General features: G+C 34.8%; 1 protein-coding gene across 5 annotated transcripts in view; it reads right to left on the bottom strand.

The window, feature by feature from the left end:
* BLTP1 (bridge-like lipid transfer protein family member 1) overlaps positions 1 to 20,709 on the bottom strand; it is a 211,637-nt gene that overhangs the window by 8,000 nt on the left and 182,928 nt on the right. For 4 of the 5 annotated variants that reach the window (XM_047091912.1, XM_047091908.1, XM_047091910.1 and 1 more), the window contains 14 exons: positions 20,370 to 20,571; positions 18,482 to 18,643; positions 17,838 to 17,977; positions 16,309 to 16,510; positions 12,539 to 12,739; positions 11,166 to 11,345; positions 8,829 to 8,966; positions 7,812 to 8,069; positions 6,533 to 6,683; positions 5,995 to 6,152; positions 5,705 to 5,897; positions 5,254 to 5,471; positions 1,964 to 2,215; positions 1,073 to 1,276 (listed from right to left, as the gene is read on the bottom strand). In XM_047091912.1, coding sequence (XP_046947868.1) covers positions 1,073 to 1,276; positions 1,964 to 2,215; positions 5,254 to 5,471; positions 5,705 to 5,897; positions 5,995 to 6,152; positions 6,533 to 6,683; positions 7,812 to 8,069; positions 8,829 to 8,966; positions 11,166 to 11,345; positions 12,539 to 12,739; positions 16,309 to 16,510; positions 17,838 to 17,977; positions 18,482 to 18,643; positions 20,370 to 20,571 — 2,659 coding nt within the window. The remainder of the gene's footprint in view (positions 1 to 1,072; positions 1,277 to 1,963; positions 2,216 to 5,253; positions 5,472 to 5,704; positions 5,898 to 5,994; positions 6,153 to 6,532; positions 6,684 to 7,811; positions 8,070 to 8,828; positions 8,967 to 11,165; positions 11,346 to 12,538; positions 12,740 to 16,308; positions 16,511 to 17,837; positions 17,978 to 18,481; positions 18,644 to 20,369; positions 20,572 to 20,709) is intronic. The other variant, XM_047091911.1, reaches the window with a different exon arrangement.

Genomic DNA, 20,709 nt, shown 5'->3' with positions numbered 1-20,709 from the left:
TCTCTTATGGTTTGCCCCCCCCCTCTGTTTTTAATCTTATTTTTCCTTCCCTTTCCCTATGTTCTTCTGTTTTGTTTCTTAAATTCCACACATGAGTTTCATTCATATTGTGAATACTTTACTCTTAAGAGAATTTGCAATTAAATATGTTCCTGACTTTGAAATCAGGTAGAAGTCCTGATTTTCTCCAACATATGTGCTATGGTTTTCTTATAAAAGTTAATAATTTTTTAGGTATATAGGTAGCAGTGAAGTTTGCTAATAGCCCCAACATGGTATACCAGCCAAAAAGAACTCCCTCCTCCAAAAATTCTATTGGAAGATAGAATAGTCAATACAGAATAGTCAATACATACATAATCTTCTAATTTACTTCCTTATCCTTTTCTTCTCAGATTATTTTCAACAGTCTCTAACCCCTGGGATGACCTATTCCATAGTAACTTTTTCAATGGGACTTAAGTCATCTTTACTGAAAGATGGTTATTTCTGTACAATATTCAAGTCTTCACGGGTCTGAATCTAGTCACCTTTCCAGGACAGATGACATGATTGGTAAAAGCCAGTACTATAAACTTGAACACAAAAACAACCACAAAATAAGAATTTTCCTGACCACATTATCGCAAGATTGGTGATTCTAATCAAATGGAAAAATTCACCAAAAGTGCTCTTTTTAAACTTATTTCATAGGAATATTATTATTTAGCTTCATTTTATACCAACCATCCCAAACCTTAAGTTTGTGGCATTGTATTACTTAGTTGTGTAATAACTTTACCAAACCTCTGATATTTAGCATCACTACAAAAATATTTTAACTATAATAAACTTCATTTATTTAAACCAACTTTATTTTTGAATGTTTTCTTACATCTAAAATAGTGTCCAGTTTTTGAGATGTTGCACAATCAGGGTGGTGAATCATGTACAACATTAGTACTTATGTCATGAGGAATAAAATGAAACTGATTTAAAATAAATGAAAATTCTCCCTCTAATTAAATTCTAAACACAGGTTAACAGGGCTCCAAATAGAGAAAACAAATCTCTTTAAAGAAATACTTTTAACCTTCATTTCTTGTGGCTGTAACATAATTGAACCATTCTTTCACACTTGCTACTCCATGGGGTGGATTCTCATGGCGACGCCTTGTTATCTTAGTTATTGTTGCCATAGGACTTTCCAAAGCACCACATGGTTTGGTAACCATGGTGTTATGGCCCAGATGAAAATCCAGCGTTTGTACAATATATGTAGAATGATCACTAGACCCTAGAAGAAAAAAAAGGTTTCTTAATGTTAACAAGCTATATTTAGATGCAAGAAAATAGTTGTGGCTTTAGAGCAATAGACTTAGCTAACTCATACATAAGTAAGAAAGAGTGTAAAACTGAAAAGTGAGAAAAAAAATCACAAATAGGATTTCTTTCTTTTAGTTATAACTTGATTTGTCCCCAGTAAGATGATGAGCATCAACCATTTTTTCTTTATTATTAAGAAACCACAGATTAGGAAATTAAAGCTAAAAGGAAGGAGGTTTATCACTGTAAATAGAGGTAAAAGCATAGCCTTACCCATAAAAGTTTTATAATAGTTTTGACTGACAGTTTCCTTAAACTACCACCATGTGTCTTTTATAATGTTTTTATAAGAAAAATTTACAATAACTTATTATGACTGTGGCCAGACACAGCGCAGAAACTTTAATTGCTTAAGAAACAGAATAAGATGGCAAGTTCAGAAGTAAGTGCTTAAGCATGTCCCAGACTATATTGACACATTGGCAATGAACTCCTTGACATGTCAAGTACATGAGAACAAACAGGGTTGGACTTCAGTAATATAAGAAAAACATACAAAAGATACAAGAAAGCAAAATTATTCTGTCGTTTATATTCATATCAGAAAGGTAAAAGTTAATCATAAGAAAAGGTAAAAGTTACAAATGTGTCCATTTACCATCTTCCCAGATTTTCTGAGCTTCAGTCCAAAAAGCAATATTTGGTTCTTCTAAGTGAAAAAGGGCCCAGGATTTTGAACGGAAATTTGGACCATGAAAACAAGCTAGTGTCATATGATTTCCATGTAAGCTCATTGATCCTCCAAACTGCATTCCATTTTCTGGTAATGGAATCTGAAATAAGGATATGTGGCATCCCGATACCACCTTCAATACTCCAGGCCAATGTCGATGATGAGCTGCATCAAGCACTGCAAGAAAACCAAAAACCACTTATCCTCAAGTGCCTCTCAAACATCCTGAATGGCAGGTGGAAAGGCAGCAGGTGGCTATTTTCTACAGCTGAAGTGATGCAGGTAAGGGATGAAAACAATCCAACACCTGGCTAACATTAAGCAGAAGCTGATAAAAATATAGTCTGGGAAAAGATGCTCATAAGGATGGATAGAATTAAGAAAAGTAGTAACTTGCTAATAATAATTACAACTAACATTTCTATAATGATTCATGATTTACAAAGTACTTGCATGAAATTTTATACAATTCTCACAATAATTCTGTAAATTAGGTATTTCATCTATATTCTTTTCAATGAAGAAGAGGGGTTTAGTGAACCAGTGACTAAAAGACCTAGAAATCAAATGCAGATCTCCTGATTTTTTAAAATTCTCTTATACCCTTGCTACTCAAAAGTGGTCTCAGGACCAGCAGCATCAGCATCATGTGGCAGCTTATTAGAAACAGACTTTTTTTTTTTATTTAAAAAAAAATTTTTTTTTACCGTTTATTTATTTTTGAGACAGAGAGAGACAGAGCATGAACGGGGGGAGGGTCAGAGAGAGGGAGACACAGAATCTGAAACAGGCTCCAGGCTCTGAGCCGTCAGCACAGAGCCCGAACTCACGGACCACGAGATCATGACCTGAGCCTAAGTTGGACGCTTAACCGACTGAACCACCCAGGCACCCCCTAGACATGGAGACTCTTAAGTCCACCTTGTTCCTAATGTATCAGAATCTTCATTTTAATGACATCTCCAGGTGTTTCAGATGCACATTAAAGTTTGAGAAGCACTAGTTATATTTCTGACTTATCCCAATAATGTCCTTTTTGATTGTTTTCCACAACTCTCATTCCAGATCCAACCAAGGATCATACATTGTATTTAGTTTTATGTGTCTTTAGTTTCCTTTAAAACAATTCCCTATGCCTGGGTTGTTTTCCATGACAAGGACTTTTTTGAAGAATCCAGGCCAGGCATTTTGGGGAACATCTCTCTAATTTGTAATGTGCCTGACACCAATTCTAGTTTAAAGGAAATACAGAAAAGAGAGGAACAAGATAAATGAAACCACAAGGAAACAACTGAAAAAAAAATCTAGAAGGATATTCTGTAGGAAAATTGGCCAAGTCTCTTCAACAAGTCAGGTCATAAAAAAAAGGACTATGCTGATTTAAAAGAGAGTAAAGGAACATAACCAGATTTAAATTGGGATCTTGAATTTTATATATATGTATACATACATACATACATACACACACACACACACACCGATATTACACCTGATTTGTCCAAACCAGTATACATATATAGCCCTCAGAAGGCTAGAGAAGATAATTAGCAAAATGAAAACTGGATATTGTTCACTAGAAAAGGTTATGAAACAGTATGAACAATATTTTGGTAAAAAGTACATGTGTATATAGGTTCATAGAAAATTATCTGAAAGCATATAAACTGTTCAGAGTGTTGATTTCTGGATGGAATGTGAGGTTTCTATTTTTTGCTTGTATTTATTTTCTAGGCTTTTCCAGTGCATATGTACTGCTTCTGTGATTATAAAAAATTATATTTTAAGTTTATTTTGAGAGAGAGAAAAAGTGCACATGCTTGAGTGGGGGATAGGGAGAGAGAGAATCCTAAGCAGGTTCCATGCTCTCAGTGCAGAGCCTTACATAGGGTTTAATTTCACAAATGGTAACATCATGCTCTGAGCCAAAACCAAGAGTCAGATGCTCAACCAAAGTGAGCCACCCAGGCGCCCCTAAAATATTATTTAAAATTATCCTGATTCTGACTACTTTTCACCACTTTTACCTCTAGTTAAAGCCACCATCATTTGTTGCCTGAACTCTTCCAATGGTCTCCTTACTGTTACTATGTGTCCAATAATGGTAATGGTAATTACTGCTATGGTCTCTACTTCCACTCTTAACCACCTATAGTCTATTCTCTACACAGCAGCCAGAATGATTCTCTAAAAAGGAGTATTTTAAGGGGTTAGTTGAGCATCCAACTCTTGGTTTCGCCTTAGGTCATGATCTCACAGTTTGTGAGATCGAGCCCCTTATTGACAGCCCAGAGCCTACCTGGGAATCTCATTTTCTCACTCTTTCAAATAAATAAAATATCCTTTTAAAAAAAGTTTAAGAAAAAGTAAATCAAATATCAAATCTGTTCAGAACTTTCCAATGGAGCTATCCGTCATATTAAAAATCTTATGAATGTGGCCATTCATGTCCAACATTTTCCTGCTTGCTCACTTTGTTCCAACAAAGTAGCCACCTTAATCATCCTCAAATAAGCCAACTTTCTTCTGTAGGAGCTTTGCACTCTTCAGTAGGCCCCTATGTGTACAACTCTCTTTCCCAGAAGAGATCTTTCTAGTCTAGATCTTTCACTTCAGAAAAGGCTTCTCTGAACCCCCTTTCTACACTAGCTAGCCTCACACACTAGAATTCTTTATCTCTTTTCCCTGCTTTTTCAGCACGTCTTTCTACCTGAAATTACCTAGTTAGTAAATTAACTATGGTCTATATCTCCCATTACAACAAAGTTTTATGTGGGTAGGAACTTTGTCTACTAATAGATCTCCTATGCCTAAAACCGTGCTTAAGAACATAGCTGATTTGCTGATTGAATTACTGAGTGAATATCTGCCTAATATGACACATCTAATAAATCCAAACTTAGACATTCTGATTACACAGCCCAAGCTCTAAACCAGAACATAGTATTGTCATAGTTAGTATTCAGGAGCATGGAGTGGGTATGGTTATGGGTGAGTTTGGCAGGGGGGAGGAGATAATAAATGATGACTTCCCAAATGATGGCCTTTAATTCCATTGATGGGCAGGAAATCAGGTACTTTGCTGAGTGAATAGAATAAAAAGCATATGAACCACTTTGTAAGTATGATATATAGGTAGTATATATATTAAATTAAAATTGTAATGCAACTTTTAGTGAAAGATAAAGCATATATAAAGGCTTAGTTCTAATTCTTACATTGTTCTTGTGAACTTTTCTCTAAGTTATTTGTCATTGTCTTAGGTGGAAGATATGGAACAGGTCCCCAGGTAGACAGAGCTCGTTTGCTGGTGTCAAACTGTTGTGTGAAAAATTCCTGGAGCTTCATTCCTATTTTTATCAGGTCCGGTGTAGTTGATCTTGATATCATTACTTGGAAAATATCCCACTTCAGATCTCCATGGACAAATATTTCACTAAAGCATAAAACAGAGTATCATATATCTTATACAAAACAGCTAAAAAAAAACCAAACAAAACAAAAACCAAATTCCCTTCTTCACCCACCCAGCTTTTTCATTCATATTGTTGCATAATAGAAAATCATTTTACAAGAAAAGTGAATTGTTTGTGTTTTCTAACTGGATGAGAGAAAACATGTTAGGAGCAGTCCTATAAAGTGTTCAAAAAGTAACATTTTACTAAATACCTCTTATCAGTCATGCTTGAATCCAGTGTATTATACAGATTTACTTTCCATTCATCCTGAAGCTTGAGATCAGCATTACTGAAGATACCCATGAGGATACTTGAGCCCATGTAATCAACACGAGCTTCTGTAGAACCCATAGTAATCTGAATTTTGTGACTGGGTTGCTGATTTGGATGTTCAGAAATATGAGCTAAAATAGAAACAATAATTACTTTTCACAGAAATGCCTACTGGGAAACACCAAAATCAATTTTAAAAAACTTTTCAGTTATAAAATTTCAACGTACCAACCATCTCCAAAGCATTGACATCTATGGTCCCTCCCACTACTCCTCCTTTAGAATCTAACTGTGATCTTCCCAGACCAACAGACATGCTTATCTCTCGATCTCGATTACTTCCTACTGACAGACGGCCCTGACTCTTCAAACCACTAGTTGTCCACCTGAAAAAAAGAAAAAGGGTTATTAAGCTTTCAGTGTCATGAATTAAAACAGGAGTTAGAGGATTTTAAAAAGTTTGACAAAACAATACATTTCTTACAAAAATTGTGGTAAATGTTTGAATATTAATATTGATGATAAAGCTTTTTTACCTAGCAAATTACACTATTTATAATTTTCTCTTTTTAGAATACATATTCCATGTTGTTTTAGATTACGTATCTTTGATAAGGCCATTTTCAGGATAAAGCAATTTACATCTTTTTTCTACTGTCTTTACTGTCTCAAACATTTCAGTATTAAAAAGGTTTTAAATTGCTTTACTACAATATAAGAAAAATTACAACTAATGATTAATTTTCCTTTTATCTGAATAGCTTACGTTGTATTTCCCATTACATTACTCATATTCATTTGAACATTTAATTGCTTCAAGTTGATGGCAAACACGACCAATGTTTCCCATGGGGTCCCTTGTTGGCTTGCTGCTTTGTTTGATTTGTTAAAAGGAGTTGATGTTTTTGAAAGTGAATCTAAAAATAGAAAAATCAAAAGCATATTCATTCACATAGATGCATGGACAATTAAAAATTATCACTCTTATCACTATAATCCCCAAAATAAAAATATGGTATTCTGAATTAAAACCTAACATTTAATATCTGTCACATTGCCTCTAAAATACTAGCTACCATTTACTGAATGAGTGTTCAGTAAGGGCTGATAGTCTTACTTCTTGAAAGCTCATAAAGTTCCATATGATCTCCATTTTCTATGAGGAAATTCTGATGTGCATGGGATACAGCAACACAGATCATCACCCTCAGATTTGCTTAACAAAGGAGAAAATCAGAAGGTGCTGCTGCCAAATAGAGGACCTGAAGGCAGGGACTATTCTGAAATGCAGACACCTGCTGAGGCACCTGTCTTCTGGGTTCCTGTGGGCTCAGTGTGTATCTTGAATCCTTCATTTACTCATCATACTCTAAGCTTGTGACATGAACTACATCACTTTTATATGTTAAGACATAAACAGTGCTGAACATATAAAAGAGTTCAAGAAACAGTGGCTGAATAAAAAGAATGACTGAATGAATAAATACCAAAGATTAACATTTTCAATATCAGACATCTTTAACAACACTGTAGGTTGGTATTACTTTTTTTTTTTTTTTTTTTTTTTTAGTTTACTTATTTATTTAGAGAGAGAGTGTGCACATCCAAGTAGAGGAGGGGCAGAGAGAGAGGAAGAGTGAGAGTCTTAAGCAGGATCTGCGCTCTCAGTGCAGGGATCGAATTCACAAACCGCAAGATCAAGACTTGAGCCAAAGTTGGATGCTTAACAGACTGAGCCACCCAGGTGCCCCAGTTGGTTTTACTTCTAAGAATAAGGGTACGATGTGGAGCAAACTAACAATATGCTCATTCCTCTCTCAAAACTACTAGCCATCCACCTACCTCTTCTGCTGGCAAATACTTTAAAGTGTTTGTTGTTTTGTTTGGGTATTCCACCCCCCGCCCCCCAACCATAATCATCTTCCATAAAAGTCTGCAAGAGTATATTTTTCTACAGTTGAGGCAAAAATCTGAGAGTAATGAATTAAGATTTTTATATTGGGGGCTTTGGGTGGGGATACTGATAACAAAGAGAGCAGTGTTACCTCTTCGGGGAACTGAAGAATCAGACACGCTCCTTGATCTTATGGAAGCTGGGGACTTTAGGCTCTGTGCTGCTGTCCCTGGTGACATGGTGCTGTTTGTCATATGTTCATTGAATACGTTAGGTGACTGAGGCATGTGGGTGAAGGAGGCTGACTGACTAGGCTGCTCCCAGGTCCTGCAGTAAGCTTTTCTTGATGATTCTGGGGAAAGATGTTGGCTTACCCCTTCAATGGAATCAGGTGTCCCTGGGCCAGATGCTATTAGAAAAGTGGAAAACAGAAACAGAATTAACCAGGGTAGTGTCTCCATCTTATAAAATAATAAATTTCACCACTCCACCATTTATAATTATATATGCCTTCTAGTTCTTTATTTGGTAACTGTACAGTAATTTATGGTTTGCAAAATACCTTCCAGCAAGTTATTATTTAATTCTTACAGAAACTCATGAAAAGGGCAAGACAGGTCCATTTATAGATGAGGGAATAGACTCAGACCTGGATTTCTAATATTTTCTACTGTATCATGCCAACTCTACCTTTCACTTACACACTATACTAGTACAACAATATGTAAGTCCTAGAGAAAAAATGCAGGCAATATGGTAACATGTTCCCAACATTTTGTTTTTCATGCTTAACTAACCAGATTAACTTGCCAACATTTTGTTTTTCATGCTTAACTAACCAGATTAACTTGGATGGTTAAATGTATTTCTGCATTTCTAGATTTTACAAAGATTACAGAATAATTACAGAATATAAGTCAGCTGAATGTAATCTCTGAAAGGGCAAGCTTTTTGTGATCTCCAGTACTAATGTATCCCCAATGATTAGTTAGCACATTAGAGGCGCTCAATAGACATTTATTCAGTGGGTGAATGAATTGCACGGTGCAACTTAACAAGTTGTTGTACAACTTAACAAAACTTGTGTTATCAATCCGAGGTTCTTGTTATTATTGTAATCATAATTAAAAGCAACCTAAGTATAATTACAGTTACATAACAAGCTTACTTGGCAAATTTATAGTTTGGTCTCCAAGGAATAAGCGTCTTGCAATACTTCTCCTATACCAGGCTCTTGGAAATGCCAAAATTTCACTGAGTCGGCGCATATCATATTTAAAGGAGGCAGATCCTATGTCGCAGACAGCTGATGAAGAAATAAATAAAATCTGTTAGAACAGATTTCCAAAACTTTAAAAGTCTTTTCACATGGTAAGCATAATATGACATGTTACACAACTAACTAATGAAATATCAAAATAAGTTACATGGTATGATTAGTAAGTGATATTTGTTCTTGCACAAATGATTAAAATAGCACATTCTTACATTATTCCATTTCCTTTTTTGAGGTGAGGGCAACTTGAAATTCTTTTATCACTTTATCGTGAAATTCTGAGAGGTTCTAAAGATCAGACTTATTGACAGCTTTCAACTTTAACATAGAGCTCTTCTCAAATATGGAAATTGAATAATCAGGATGGGCAGGGGATACAAATTTCCTCAAAATTAGTTGCAAACTAAACAGTGTGTGGCAAGAACTACTATTTTCCTTTTAGACTTGTCAGTCTGAAAGCATTCTTCTGATGGCCAACTCTTGGGGTTCTGCTCTGAGCATTCTGTTGCTCCTGCTTTACGTGCTCTTCTGTTCCTCTGCATAGCTTCTATAGGATTTACACACCAGTGTCTCCCAAATCTAACATTTCTGTCTCAGCCCAAGTCCGTATCCACACAGCCAATCAGCCAGTTGTCTACCAGACTCTCCCACCTAAATGTCCTATTAGGCACTTCCTTACTTTCTAAGTTAATGATGGTCCACTGCCCCTTCTGTCACCTAAGCTAAAAGCTTGAGGCATCCCTGTCTTTCTCTATCGCTCCTTACACAGTTTGTCCTCAAGCATGTAGATTCTCTTATAGTTCTCTTAAAATCATTCCCTCCTCTTTTTTTACTGTCACGGTTCAGAGCTTTATCCCCTATTGCTTGGTCTATTTCAACAGCCTTTGCAAGCATCTTTCCATTTTTCATGCTACTGTCAACTCTCTTTTTAAAACACCAATCTGAAGCATCTTCCCACTTTTTTTTTTTTAATGAAAACATGTTTATTTTATAATCCACATACAATTTTTTTGTGTGGTAAGAACACTTAAAATGAGATCTGTCTTCACAGATTTTTAAATGTATAATACAGTACTGTCATCTTTAAACACAATGCTGTCAACCTTTTTCTTAAAAACCTCTAATGGCTTCTCATTGCCCAAAGGATCAGAACCTTGTTCTTTTAGCCTGGCATCTGAGCCCCCTACAATCTAGTCCTGGTCTATTCTGCCAGCTTTACCGCTAGCCAATTCCTCTCTCCTCCTGGACATTCAACCATACAACCAGTTAAATGTTCAGTTACGCCTGTGTTTTGCTTCGGTGAACCAAAGTATGATCCAAAAGCATACTTTCTGATGCTTTTGTACCATTATATAACATGTTACTATAGCCAAGAATTTTCCTACATAATTTTGAAAATCTGGCCCAAATATCATTTCTTTTGTGAAGCATTGTCTGATCTCTTAAATAAAACTATTTTTCCTCCTTTTTATATAAACCTCCATTACAGCATTAATCCCATGACAGTGTCATTTATTTTTCTACTTATAAGACCTTGCCTATTCATGCCTGTACCCTGAATCATTGAGCAGAGTGCCTTGCACAAGTTCACTGTTAAATATAGGCTCAATGTATGTTTGTTGAATGAATATTGGGTTAAAGTATACTTACTATATTTCTGCAGTTAACTTTAAACTTTTTCATTAACGTAGTACTCCAAATTCTTCAAAATATTCCATATGCATTTAATTTTAAATACTCAAATCACAATATAAAGAAAACGTGCAAGTGATATGCCCATAGGTATATAGCTAGTGACAAAGCTAGCAATATACATGCATACAACTTAAGATCTTATGAATCCAAGTAAAAATTATTTACCCCTCATCCTTCATTAGTGTTTTAAGGATTTACAATCAGAAAATTAATTTAAACTAATAAGTCAGAAATTTTACCAATTCATGTTAGAGAAGCGAAGAAAAGAAGTGATTTTCAGTGATTTAATTAGGCATATATTGGCCTTTGGGTGGTATTTCTATGCATTTATCTAGAAATCATATTCCTAACATTGATTACTTAGACTGAGATAGTACATTAGGCTGGACTGTTATTCCTCTCCTTTAAATCCTATATCACTAAAAGCTTAATATTATTAAATATATTTAATATTTAAACATTGTAAAAAAAAAGGAGGCCCTTACTTAATTCTGAAAAACAGTATTTTAATTAAAAAACTATAAAGTTAGGTACCAGATATATTGATTAGTGTAGTGTCCATTTTGCTTGCAGACTTGCTTACAGACTGGCTTTCAAAAAATGAGGCACCTCCTGAACGCCTTATCCGAGACAAACTCACTTTTACAAATTCAAGGTTTATACTGAGTGAGTCTTTTCGACCAGTGACTGAAGTGGGTTCTTCATCCACATTCCCTTTAAAAAATAAAAAAACACAGCACACACATACAAATATACATGTACATATACATACGTACAACTATCTAGTTATATGAAATAATCTAATATACTGGAATATACCGTCAATTGAAATCATTTGAAGTGAGGTAAAAGTTTAAGAATGATCTAATGAGCATTCTTGACAGTCGTTTAATAGTTTCAAGCCCATGAACAATAGTGATGATTTTCACAACCCTTCTCCAATAAAAGCAAGACTTGACATGGAGAATATGTTTTTGTTATCTAAGTAAATCAAGAGAAATTCACTAATATCAATGTCTCTTACATTTTTAGTGATAAATCTTCATTTTAATTAAACAATTTTTTTAAATGTTTATTTATCTTAGAGAGAGACAGAGTGCGAGCAGGAGAGGGGCAGACAGAGATGGAGACAGAATGAGCTGTCACAGCACAGCACAGAGCCTGATGCAGGGCTTGAACCCATCAACTGTGAGATTATGACCTGAGGAAGTCGGAAGCTTAACCGACTGAGTCATCCAGGCATGCCAAATCTGCACTTTAAAATGACAGTGAAATTTAAGTTGGTTAAATAATGACCAGGAGGAGGAAGGGGAGGAGGAGAAGGGTTTCAGTTTAAATTGACAAATGTGATGCACACACTTAAAAAATTTACTATTTGTATAATACAATTTCTTATACAAATGATTTGGCAAAACATTTAAATAACATAAATATCCTTTTAAATCAGAAGATTATTGTGCTGCATATAGCACTTATGAAATACTCAGAGTTTTAAAATTCTTGTATAATCATCTAAACTACTTATTTTATATTCTACTTATTATGTAGAGACAGAATAGATAGCAACAAGAAAAATAAACTTTCTGATCTTGTTTTATATGCATTATTAAAGGTGTTATGATTTCTGAATAGATCCAAGCTTGAAAAGGTGCTACAGGTGCAGCTGGGTAGCTCAGTCTGTTGGGCGTCTGACTTTGGCTCAGGTCATGATCTTGTGGTTTGTGGGTTCGAGCCCAGTGTCAGGCTCTGTGCTGGCAGCTCAGAGCCTAGAGCCTGCTTCAGATTCTGTGTCTCCCTCTCTCTCTGCCCCTCCCCCACTCACTGTCTGTCACTCTCTCAAAAATAAATAAACATTAAAAAAAAAAAGTTGCTTTAAATTAAAAAAGATGCAAACACTCTAAGTATACCTAGTCCTCCTGATCCAGGAGTCAGCCCAGAAACAGCAGTTTTTTGTTTCCCTGCTCCATATGGATGAAATACATAAAGGGAAAAATCAGACATGCATGCAGTGAAGCTCAAACCAGATGAACTACTGCTGGAACTGGTTAGATCTGACTGACTACTACTGTGTCGGCTTCTGCCAAGAGGGCTGCCTAGTCCTGATGAACCTGTAGTGAACACAAGAAATGCAAAAATTACAAGCCACAGAAAAATTTAAAAGCCTGTCACTTAATACATTCTTATGAACCAAACAAGACTTGAAATTAAAATGGAAATACTCAAACATTGTTAACTGATCAATATATTTAAATCCTTAAAATGAAAATAAAGACTTAGATGTACTTTGCAATTAATTTATTCTATAAACCAGGGTTGAATAGTCTGTTCATCTTTGAAACATTTATACATATGTTTTGGCCAACTCCATGGTTTCCTGTTACTTTTCTCCTTTGTTCCACTGGAAGCAGGCAGTGGAAGAGGTACAAAACAGTTGAGGCTAAACAAAGGGGGAGGAGAACTGTAAAAAGTCCAAATCATATAACTAGAGTCCACATTTCAGTAGCAAGCAGTGGAAGTAGAGGAAGGTACACAAATGCAGAAAGTTAAAGGTCTCTTTTCCCTGAGAAAGCCTCACTGGCAACACTTACCATGGGTGGATACGCTAATTCAAAATACGCTTTAAATGTACAAAATATGAGTAAAGCATCTGAATAAAACATTATATGATTTTGCTGATAATTCTGAAATGTGTTTCTCCAAAATATATAGACCTCCTTTGAATTCATATTGCAACTGGTTACTTGACATCCTACTAGAATGTGTCACAGGCATTAAAATCTTATCATGTCTGAAACTGAACTCTTGATCTTTATCTCCAATCTGTTTTTCTTCCAGGGTCTCCATCTCCAGTAAGTGACATTTCCAAGCAAACAGCTCAACCAGAAACCTGGGGGTTATTTGTCATCCTTCCCACTTCTAACTCCCTATCATGCAATTTATCACCATATCATTACTATGTCTGAGGGCATTTATCAAGACTGTCCATCTCCCTTATTTCACTATTATTACTCTAGGCTAAGCAATAATCAGTTCTGGACTGCTGAAATGGCCAACTGTTCTCCCTGCTTCCTTCTACTCTTGTTCTCCTCCAATCAGCTCTCACACTGTAGCCACTCTAGTGTTCTAAAGGCGTAAATCAGAATCACATGTACTTTTCTGCTTAACTCTTCAATGGCTTCCCCACAAGATCTGTTTCTTATCTCTTTAAAATCTTTTTCAAAAGCCAGTCCACCTTTTGTTTGCCACACTCTACTTACACTTGTATTTTTGTTTTCATTTTTTAAACTTGCCAAATTCTTTCTTGCCTCATGGATTTTGTATTCTCTACCTAAAGTGTTCATAACCCCAACTCTCTGCTTGGCTAATTGATACTCGCCGACTTCCCATTTCCACTTAAAATATGCTTGTCTGCTTATTATCTGTTTCTCCAAATTCAACTTATGTTCCACATTAGCAGGGACATATCTGCTAGTGAGGTTCACTACCATATATCCAACCTAGCACTTAGCCAGACCCCAGTGAAGTTCAACAAAGACCCTCTGAAAGAATGGATACTGTCATAACCTATACTTCTCATACATTTATTCTCATCATCATTCCTTCCTGCATGTTTTATGATGATAAAATGAGGGATGCTACTTCATTTTTCTTTACTTTCTCAAGAATCAAAATGTGGGCATAACAAATAGTCACTCATTTCATATTCTTTTCACTACATATACCTAGCACAGCACATATATACTGTTATAATAATTTAAGTATCAATACTTTGTGACATTTTGTCATTATGACAAATGTGAATATCCCAACAGAGAAATGGACATAGGCATATTTATCCCCCTCCCTCATTAGCCAATAAAGTAATAAGACATAATAAAATCCCATTTTTAGTCCATCACATTAACCAATGATTAAAAATAAATTTAAAGCATAATGTTGGGAAGAATACAGTGAACTTGGTGTCTACACACACTGTGGTGAAGATGCATAAATCTTATATTTAAGATATATTTAAATCTTTTATATTGAAGATATATTTAAATCTTATGTTTAAAATACAAATCTTGGGGCGCCTGGGTGGTTCAGTCAGTTAAGCATCCGACTTCAGCTCAGGTCATGATCTCACGGTTTGTGAGTTTCAGCCCTGCATTGGGCTTGGTGCTGACAGCTCGGAGCCTGAAGCCTGCTTCAGATTCTGTGTCTCCCTCTCTCTGTTCCTCCCCCGCTTGCACTCTCTCTCTCTCAAAGATTAAAAAAAAAATTTTTTAATAAAATAAAATATAAATCTTTATATTTAAGAAGAGGAAAACATATCAAACACTTTAAAAATGTCTACTCTCTCTGACTCAGGAGTTACACTTTTAAGAATTTATCCTAAGGATGTTAATTTATATACAAAGATATTCATCTCAATGTTACTTACAAAATAGAAAACAAAAAGCCCAGGGAGTCACAAATATGTGATCAAAATGGCGGAATATCATGCAATCATTAAAGTTATTTACATATGAATATTTAATAATTTGGGAAAATCTGTATTTTAAGTTTTTAAAAGATACATAGCAGAAGAGTTCATATTTAAATTTTGCCTAGGAAGAAGACTATCTATAAAAATGCTGGAAAGTAAGTAGGAAGTGATAATACTGGTTATTATAAAAGGATATTATTATTTTCATTTTTAGCACTCTTCTGTTTTCTGTATTCTTATAATGAATGAGTTAATTTTATAATCAAAAAATAGGTTTACAAAAATGAACACTACCAATCCAATATTTTGTTGACTGCAACACAATTCTAGCAGCAATATTTTGGAGCTAAGTATGACAGTGGGCAACCACATTAGCAAAGTTATTTCTAAAATATTAACTTTTGTTTTCCTATTTTATGGTGAAACTTTCAAAGATTCACACAGCAACCAAATGCTTTGCCGTTTCTCCAGTGTCTTTTGACATTGTCAAATATCCTCTGGGGGCAAAATCACCCCTGGTTATGAACCATTGTTTTAATGATAGTTCCCTTATTCATAAGTATCCATTTCATTCATTGTAGTCTCTTAAGAATAAAATCTTTGTGATTTGCATATGTGATGTATGATTTTTAGGGCAGAAATGACAGCTTTAATATATTAGTGAACAGTAACTGTCTCACCAGGAAATCATAGGTTCTGTCTTAAAAACAAAACCTTTCATAAAGTGGACATTTGAGTCAGCAAAATTTACCATTAAATGTGTGTGTGTGTGTGTGTGTGTGTATACACACTACCTCATACAATTTTATTTCACTGTGATAAATTCTTGCAAGATAACTACATCTCTTACTTTCCATTTGCAACACTGATTACTCTTAAATGTAAAAATAGAGCATAACATAAAACATCCAGAAGTACTTAGATGTATAATAACATGACAGTTATTTCATAGTGCTTGTAGTGTATAGCTCCAAGCCAATCAAAAATGTTACTCAATTATCATTCACTTGTACCAAAATATACTAAATATATTAGTACAAAATAGACTAAAAAACTTTGATCTCTGTATTTTTTCCGTATATACTCTAATTCTCAAATATTCCCCTTTTCCAAATTTATTTTTTAGAAATACATACTAATTACTAGTAAAATGTTTGTTTAAAAAGTAGAATTTGCTTTACACCAGTGTAATAAAGAGTGTTTCTATACCTGGTATTCCAGTTTTGCTTGAAGAGGTCTTTGTTCCACTCTGGGTAGTATTACCTCCAGGGGATAAAGTCTCTGTGGGATATGTGGTCCCTAAAGTCTCTAGTTCTCCTCGGTTGGAAGAAAACACCAAGTCCAGGGATGGCAGCTTCAGCATGCATTCTACTCTTGATACTGGTAAACAGCTAAACTTGATCTGTGAGGGCTAAAAAGCACAGAAAACCAAAAAAGTTTCTAGGTACTAGAAAAGTTAAAACATTTCATACTGGATGCCAAATTTATATTTAATTTCCATTTCATTCCACATATACCAAACACAAAAGGATTTTGTGTTTAATGTCCTAGCCTTTATCAAACAGATACATGATATATTAACCAAAATGTATTAATAAAATGGTATTTAAAAAATCTAAATATTTGAGGAGGTACCTCTGAGTGATACATATTTAGACATCTAGGTAATTCAAAACATTTAAAGGTGTCTGTGTTCATATTATACTTGTTCATAAGTTTTTTAAAGGAAGTAATTCCTCTTATACTAAAATTTTTAAAAAGCTGTTGTAGTAACAGAAGTTGTATAAACTCTCTAGCTGTCACCCGTTACATGTTTTCATCATATTTTCAAAAGACTAATGCAAAACTCCAGAAGATCAGACTGAAGCCCGTTTGGCCAAATTGCTGTTGTAGAAAACAGTTTGAACAGATGACCATCAGTTTCTTTTATTCTTGAGATTATCAGGTTTTAATTGAAGGTTAACTAAATCCTGAAGTTTGGGGGCGCCTGGGTGAGTCAGTCGATTAAGCGTCCGTCTCTTTGTTTCGGCTCAGGTTGGGATCTCATGGGTTTGTGGGTTTGAGCCCCACACTGGACTCTGCACAGACAGTGCAGAATGTGCTTGGGATTCTCTCTCTCCTTCTCTCTGCCCCTCTCCCCATTTGCTTGCCCTCTCTCTCTCTCAAAATAAATAAACTAAAAAAAAAAAAAAAATCCTGAGGTTTGGTTACAAGTGGTTTTCAAGTCCTCTTTAATAAATGGACTCAATCAGATACTAATATATACTCCCAAAGGCCTACTGATAAGACTGTATTTTATAATAAAATACTAAATAAAAATTCCATAACTTAGCAAAAATCTAACAAAGGTACTATTATGTGACTTATATCTCAATTACACTTTATATTTGCCCAAAAAGGACCATAATGGCAAGAAATACAGGTGTGCTAACAAAAAAAGGAATAAAATGCCGTAAAAAAGGAGGTTTAATGTAAACATTTTAATTTTTTCCATAACAGTGTGAAATCTAAGATTTGATAGCCCAAAGATCTATGCATCTCCCCAGCAGAAAAGTTAATACACATATAAAATTGTATATAAACTTCCCATATGTCAATCTCTAGGCCCTGATAGATATACTAAAGGTCCATGAACCAAGATTAAGGAAACTTTAAGGAAAATAATATTGGAAATATTCAAATAAACTTAAGAAAAACATTTTTCTTTAAAACAAAAAGGAAGAAATGAAGTATATCACCTGAACTCGTACATAAACCACAACATCCACAGGGAAGGAAGAGTAAGCAGATGTTGAAGATGATACTAATGATGTTGTTGATTCTTCCATAGGATCAGGTATTTCAAAATGTCCCATATCTTCATCTTGTGAACTGACAGCTGTTAAAATATTTAGTTTTATTATTAGGGCAAGGGCAAACTATTTACTAAAAGATCTTTTCTCTTAATGCTAGCACTGAGATAAGGGATATGAACACACAGAAACTTGCTTCTGTGGCCCATCATTCTACAAATCTTTCCCTATTCAAACCTCTTGCTTGTTTCTCCAAATTCCAATTCCTGTTATAACACTGTATAGAGAAAATTAAGTATTTGCCCTCAAGAAGTTTCCAGTCCAAGAGAGAATCTAATGTAGGAATTAAGGATGTTAATTTTGTCATTAACTAGCTGTGGCCATGGGAAAATCATATAACCTCACCAAGACCTTATTTCTTTATTTGTAAATGAGGACTAGATGATTTCTCAAGTTCTTTTTCAGTTCTGTAATTCATGATCACTGAATATAGTATATAATAATATATAATAGCACTAAAAATTCTTCTAAGTAATAGAATTTTTAAAATATAAGTGATTGAGAAGTAAATGTATAAGGAGAATACTTACTTGTATAATTCCTTTCAATTGGTGTGATTGGGATAGTTTCTAGAGCTTTTTCCAGAAAATCTAATAGGCAGGGACTAATAACCATTTCTTCTGGCAATGACTGAAGTGCTACCCAAGCGTACAATTTGGCTGTTTTGACTCCTCCACTTCCTTTTCCTTTGGCTAGAACATTTACAAATGTGAGGTGAATTTAATAGTTCCCATAAAACATACAATAATTCTATGAGAAATTAGAACTACAGGACAGTTTCATCAGGTGAAGCACCTTATACATAAACCATACAAGAATGCAATAAAAATAGCAGATTGATAGAAATGATATATTAATATTAGGATATAAAGATAATTAATGATGCACATAATACCACAGTTACTCCTGCTTGCTCTAGGTCACAAATTTTGGTTCAATTTTTCAAGTTTATGGTTCGCTTAGTATTTCATTTAGCATTATTTTGTCCACTTAAGAAGATATAGAGAGAGTTGACTAACAATATTTTGTGGTAAGTGAGGAAAAATGTTGTTTTCAGGCTTTCCTATGTTTTTCTGTTTTTAGCTTATAGATACTTATAATGCTCCCCTACATGGACTACCATCTCTTTCCTCCTACATAACAAATATTCTGTGTCAGTAGATGAGTATAATAGCTAACTAAGACTTAGTTAACTTTGGCTTAGGTTTCTACCCCCAACATACATCAATTTTGTAAACCTAGCAAAGCAGTTCAACTTCTGTGAACCTGAGCTTTCCTCATTTATAAAATTGGAATAATATTATCTGTCCTGCACTTAAATGGGCATAGATGTTCCCTGTCAATTGAAAAGGGATATAAAAAATATAATTATCATGACTACTGGCTATTTTAAAGGATTTATGTATCAAGTTCCATCTCTCAAACAAAACATCTTCAAATAATTCTTGTCTGATATTCCTTTTTTTTATTTTTTAATTTTAATTTTTGTTTTGGAAATTCTAATGTATATTTGAGGTATCCATGTGGTGTGATAGCCAGATTCCAAAATAGCTGCCGGTGGTTCTTGCCTCCTGGCATTCATGCCCTTGTGTAGTTCTCTCCCACAGTGAATAGGGCTGACCTGTATGATCAACAAGATATTGTGGAAGTGATGGTTTGTGACTTCTGAGGCTAGGCCATAAAAGGTACTGCATCTTCAGTCACATTCTCTTCGAGATCACTCCTTTTGAAGGAAGTCGGCTGCCTTGTTATGAGAACACTGAAGCAGCCCAGTGGACAGGCCCAAGTGGGGAGGTACTAAAGCACCAGCTTGCCTGCCATGTGAATGGGAAGTGATGGAAGCAGATTTTCCAGACCTAGTCAAGCATTCTGACGACTGCAGACTTAGCCAACACCTTGACTGCAATGTCACAAATGACTTTACCGGCCAAACTGCTGCTGAATTTCTGATCCACACAAACTGTATTGGAGGTTAAAAGCCACCAGATTTGGGATCATTTATTATGCAAAAATAGATAATAAATGTGGTTAAGACCAATGTACTTTGTCTTAAATGTGTAAGTTTAATGTTTCCATCTAAATCATAAGCTCCCACATATTAACTGCAGAAAATTTTTTCTAAATACATTTGTGTGTGTGTGTGTGTGTGTGTGTGCATGTATAAAAGTTAAACTATTTGGTATATTAAATTTTTTTTTAACACTGATATTCTAAGGTAGTATCAATTTGAAAAATATCCAAAAGTAGTTGGGCCACATTTCCATATATGAATTTTATACAGTCGTTATTGGCAAATCTATGTCCTTTTTTCTTAAACATGTAAACTTGAAAGAAATTCTCAATAGAGCAAATAGGTGATGACCAAAAAGTTACAAAAAAAAAAAAAAACTAAAAATAAGGTATATTTTCCTGAAATACCTGAGGGAATAGGTGGGGGTTGGGGAGGAAGTAAGGTGTTAGTCTTGCTCTGGACAGTGCAGGGTAAAGGAGGAGAAGGAGGAGATGATGCACTATCTTTCATACCATACAGCTTGGACTCTTTAGAGAGCGTTCTTGGCAAGGAAGATCCTCTGGAGGCATTAGGTGAGTCAGTCTTTAGTGTCTTGGAATTGTAATGCAACTGTATGAAGACAGATAAACTTTCAAAATTAAAATAATCCAGATAAAGAAAACCAACAAATGTAGAAAAATGAGGAAGAACACCAATCCAGCAGTCAGAAGACCCATTTTACAAGTAAATGTTGTGATGCTAGTAAGA

This window comes from Lynx rufus, unplaced genomic scaffold (genome assembly GCF_022079265.1).
Source record: "Lynx rufus isolate CCGP_SWC_20201006 ecotype Redwood Valley unplaced genomic scaffold, mLynRuf1.p SCAF_3, whole genome shotgun sequence".
Classification (NCBI taxonomy): Eukaryota; Metazoa; Chordata; class Mammalia; order Carnivora; family Felidae; genus Lynx; species Lynx rufus.
This window is presented reverse-complemented; position numbering and strand designations above follow the sequence as displayed.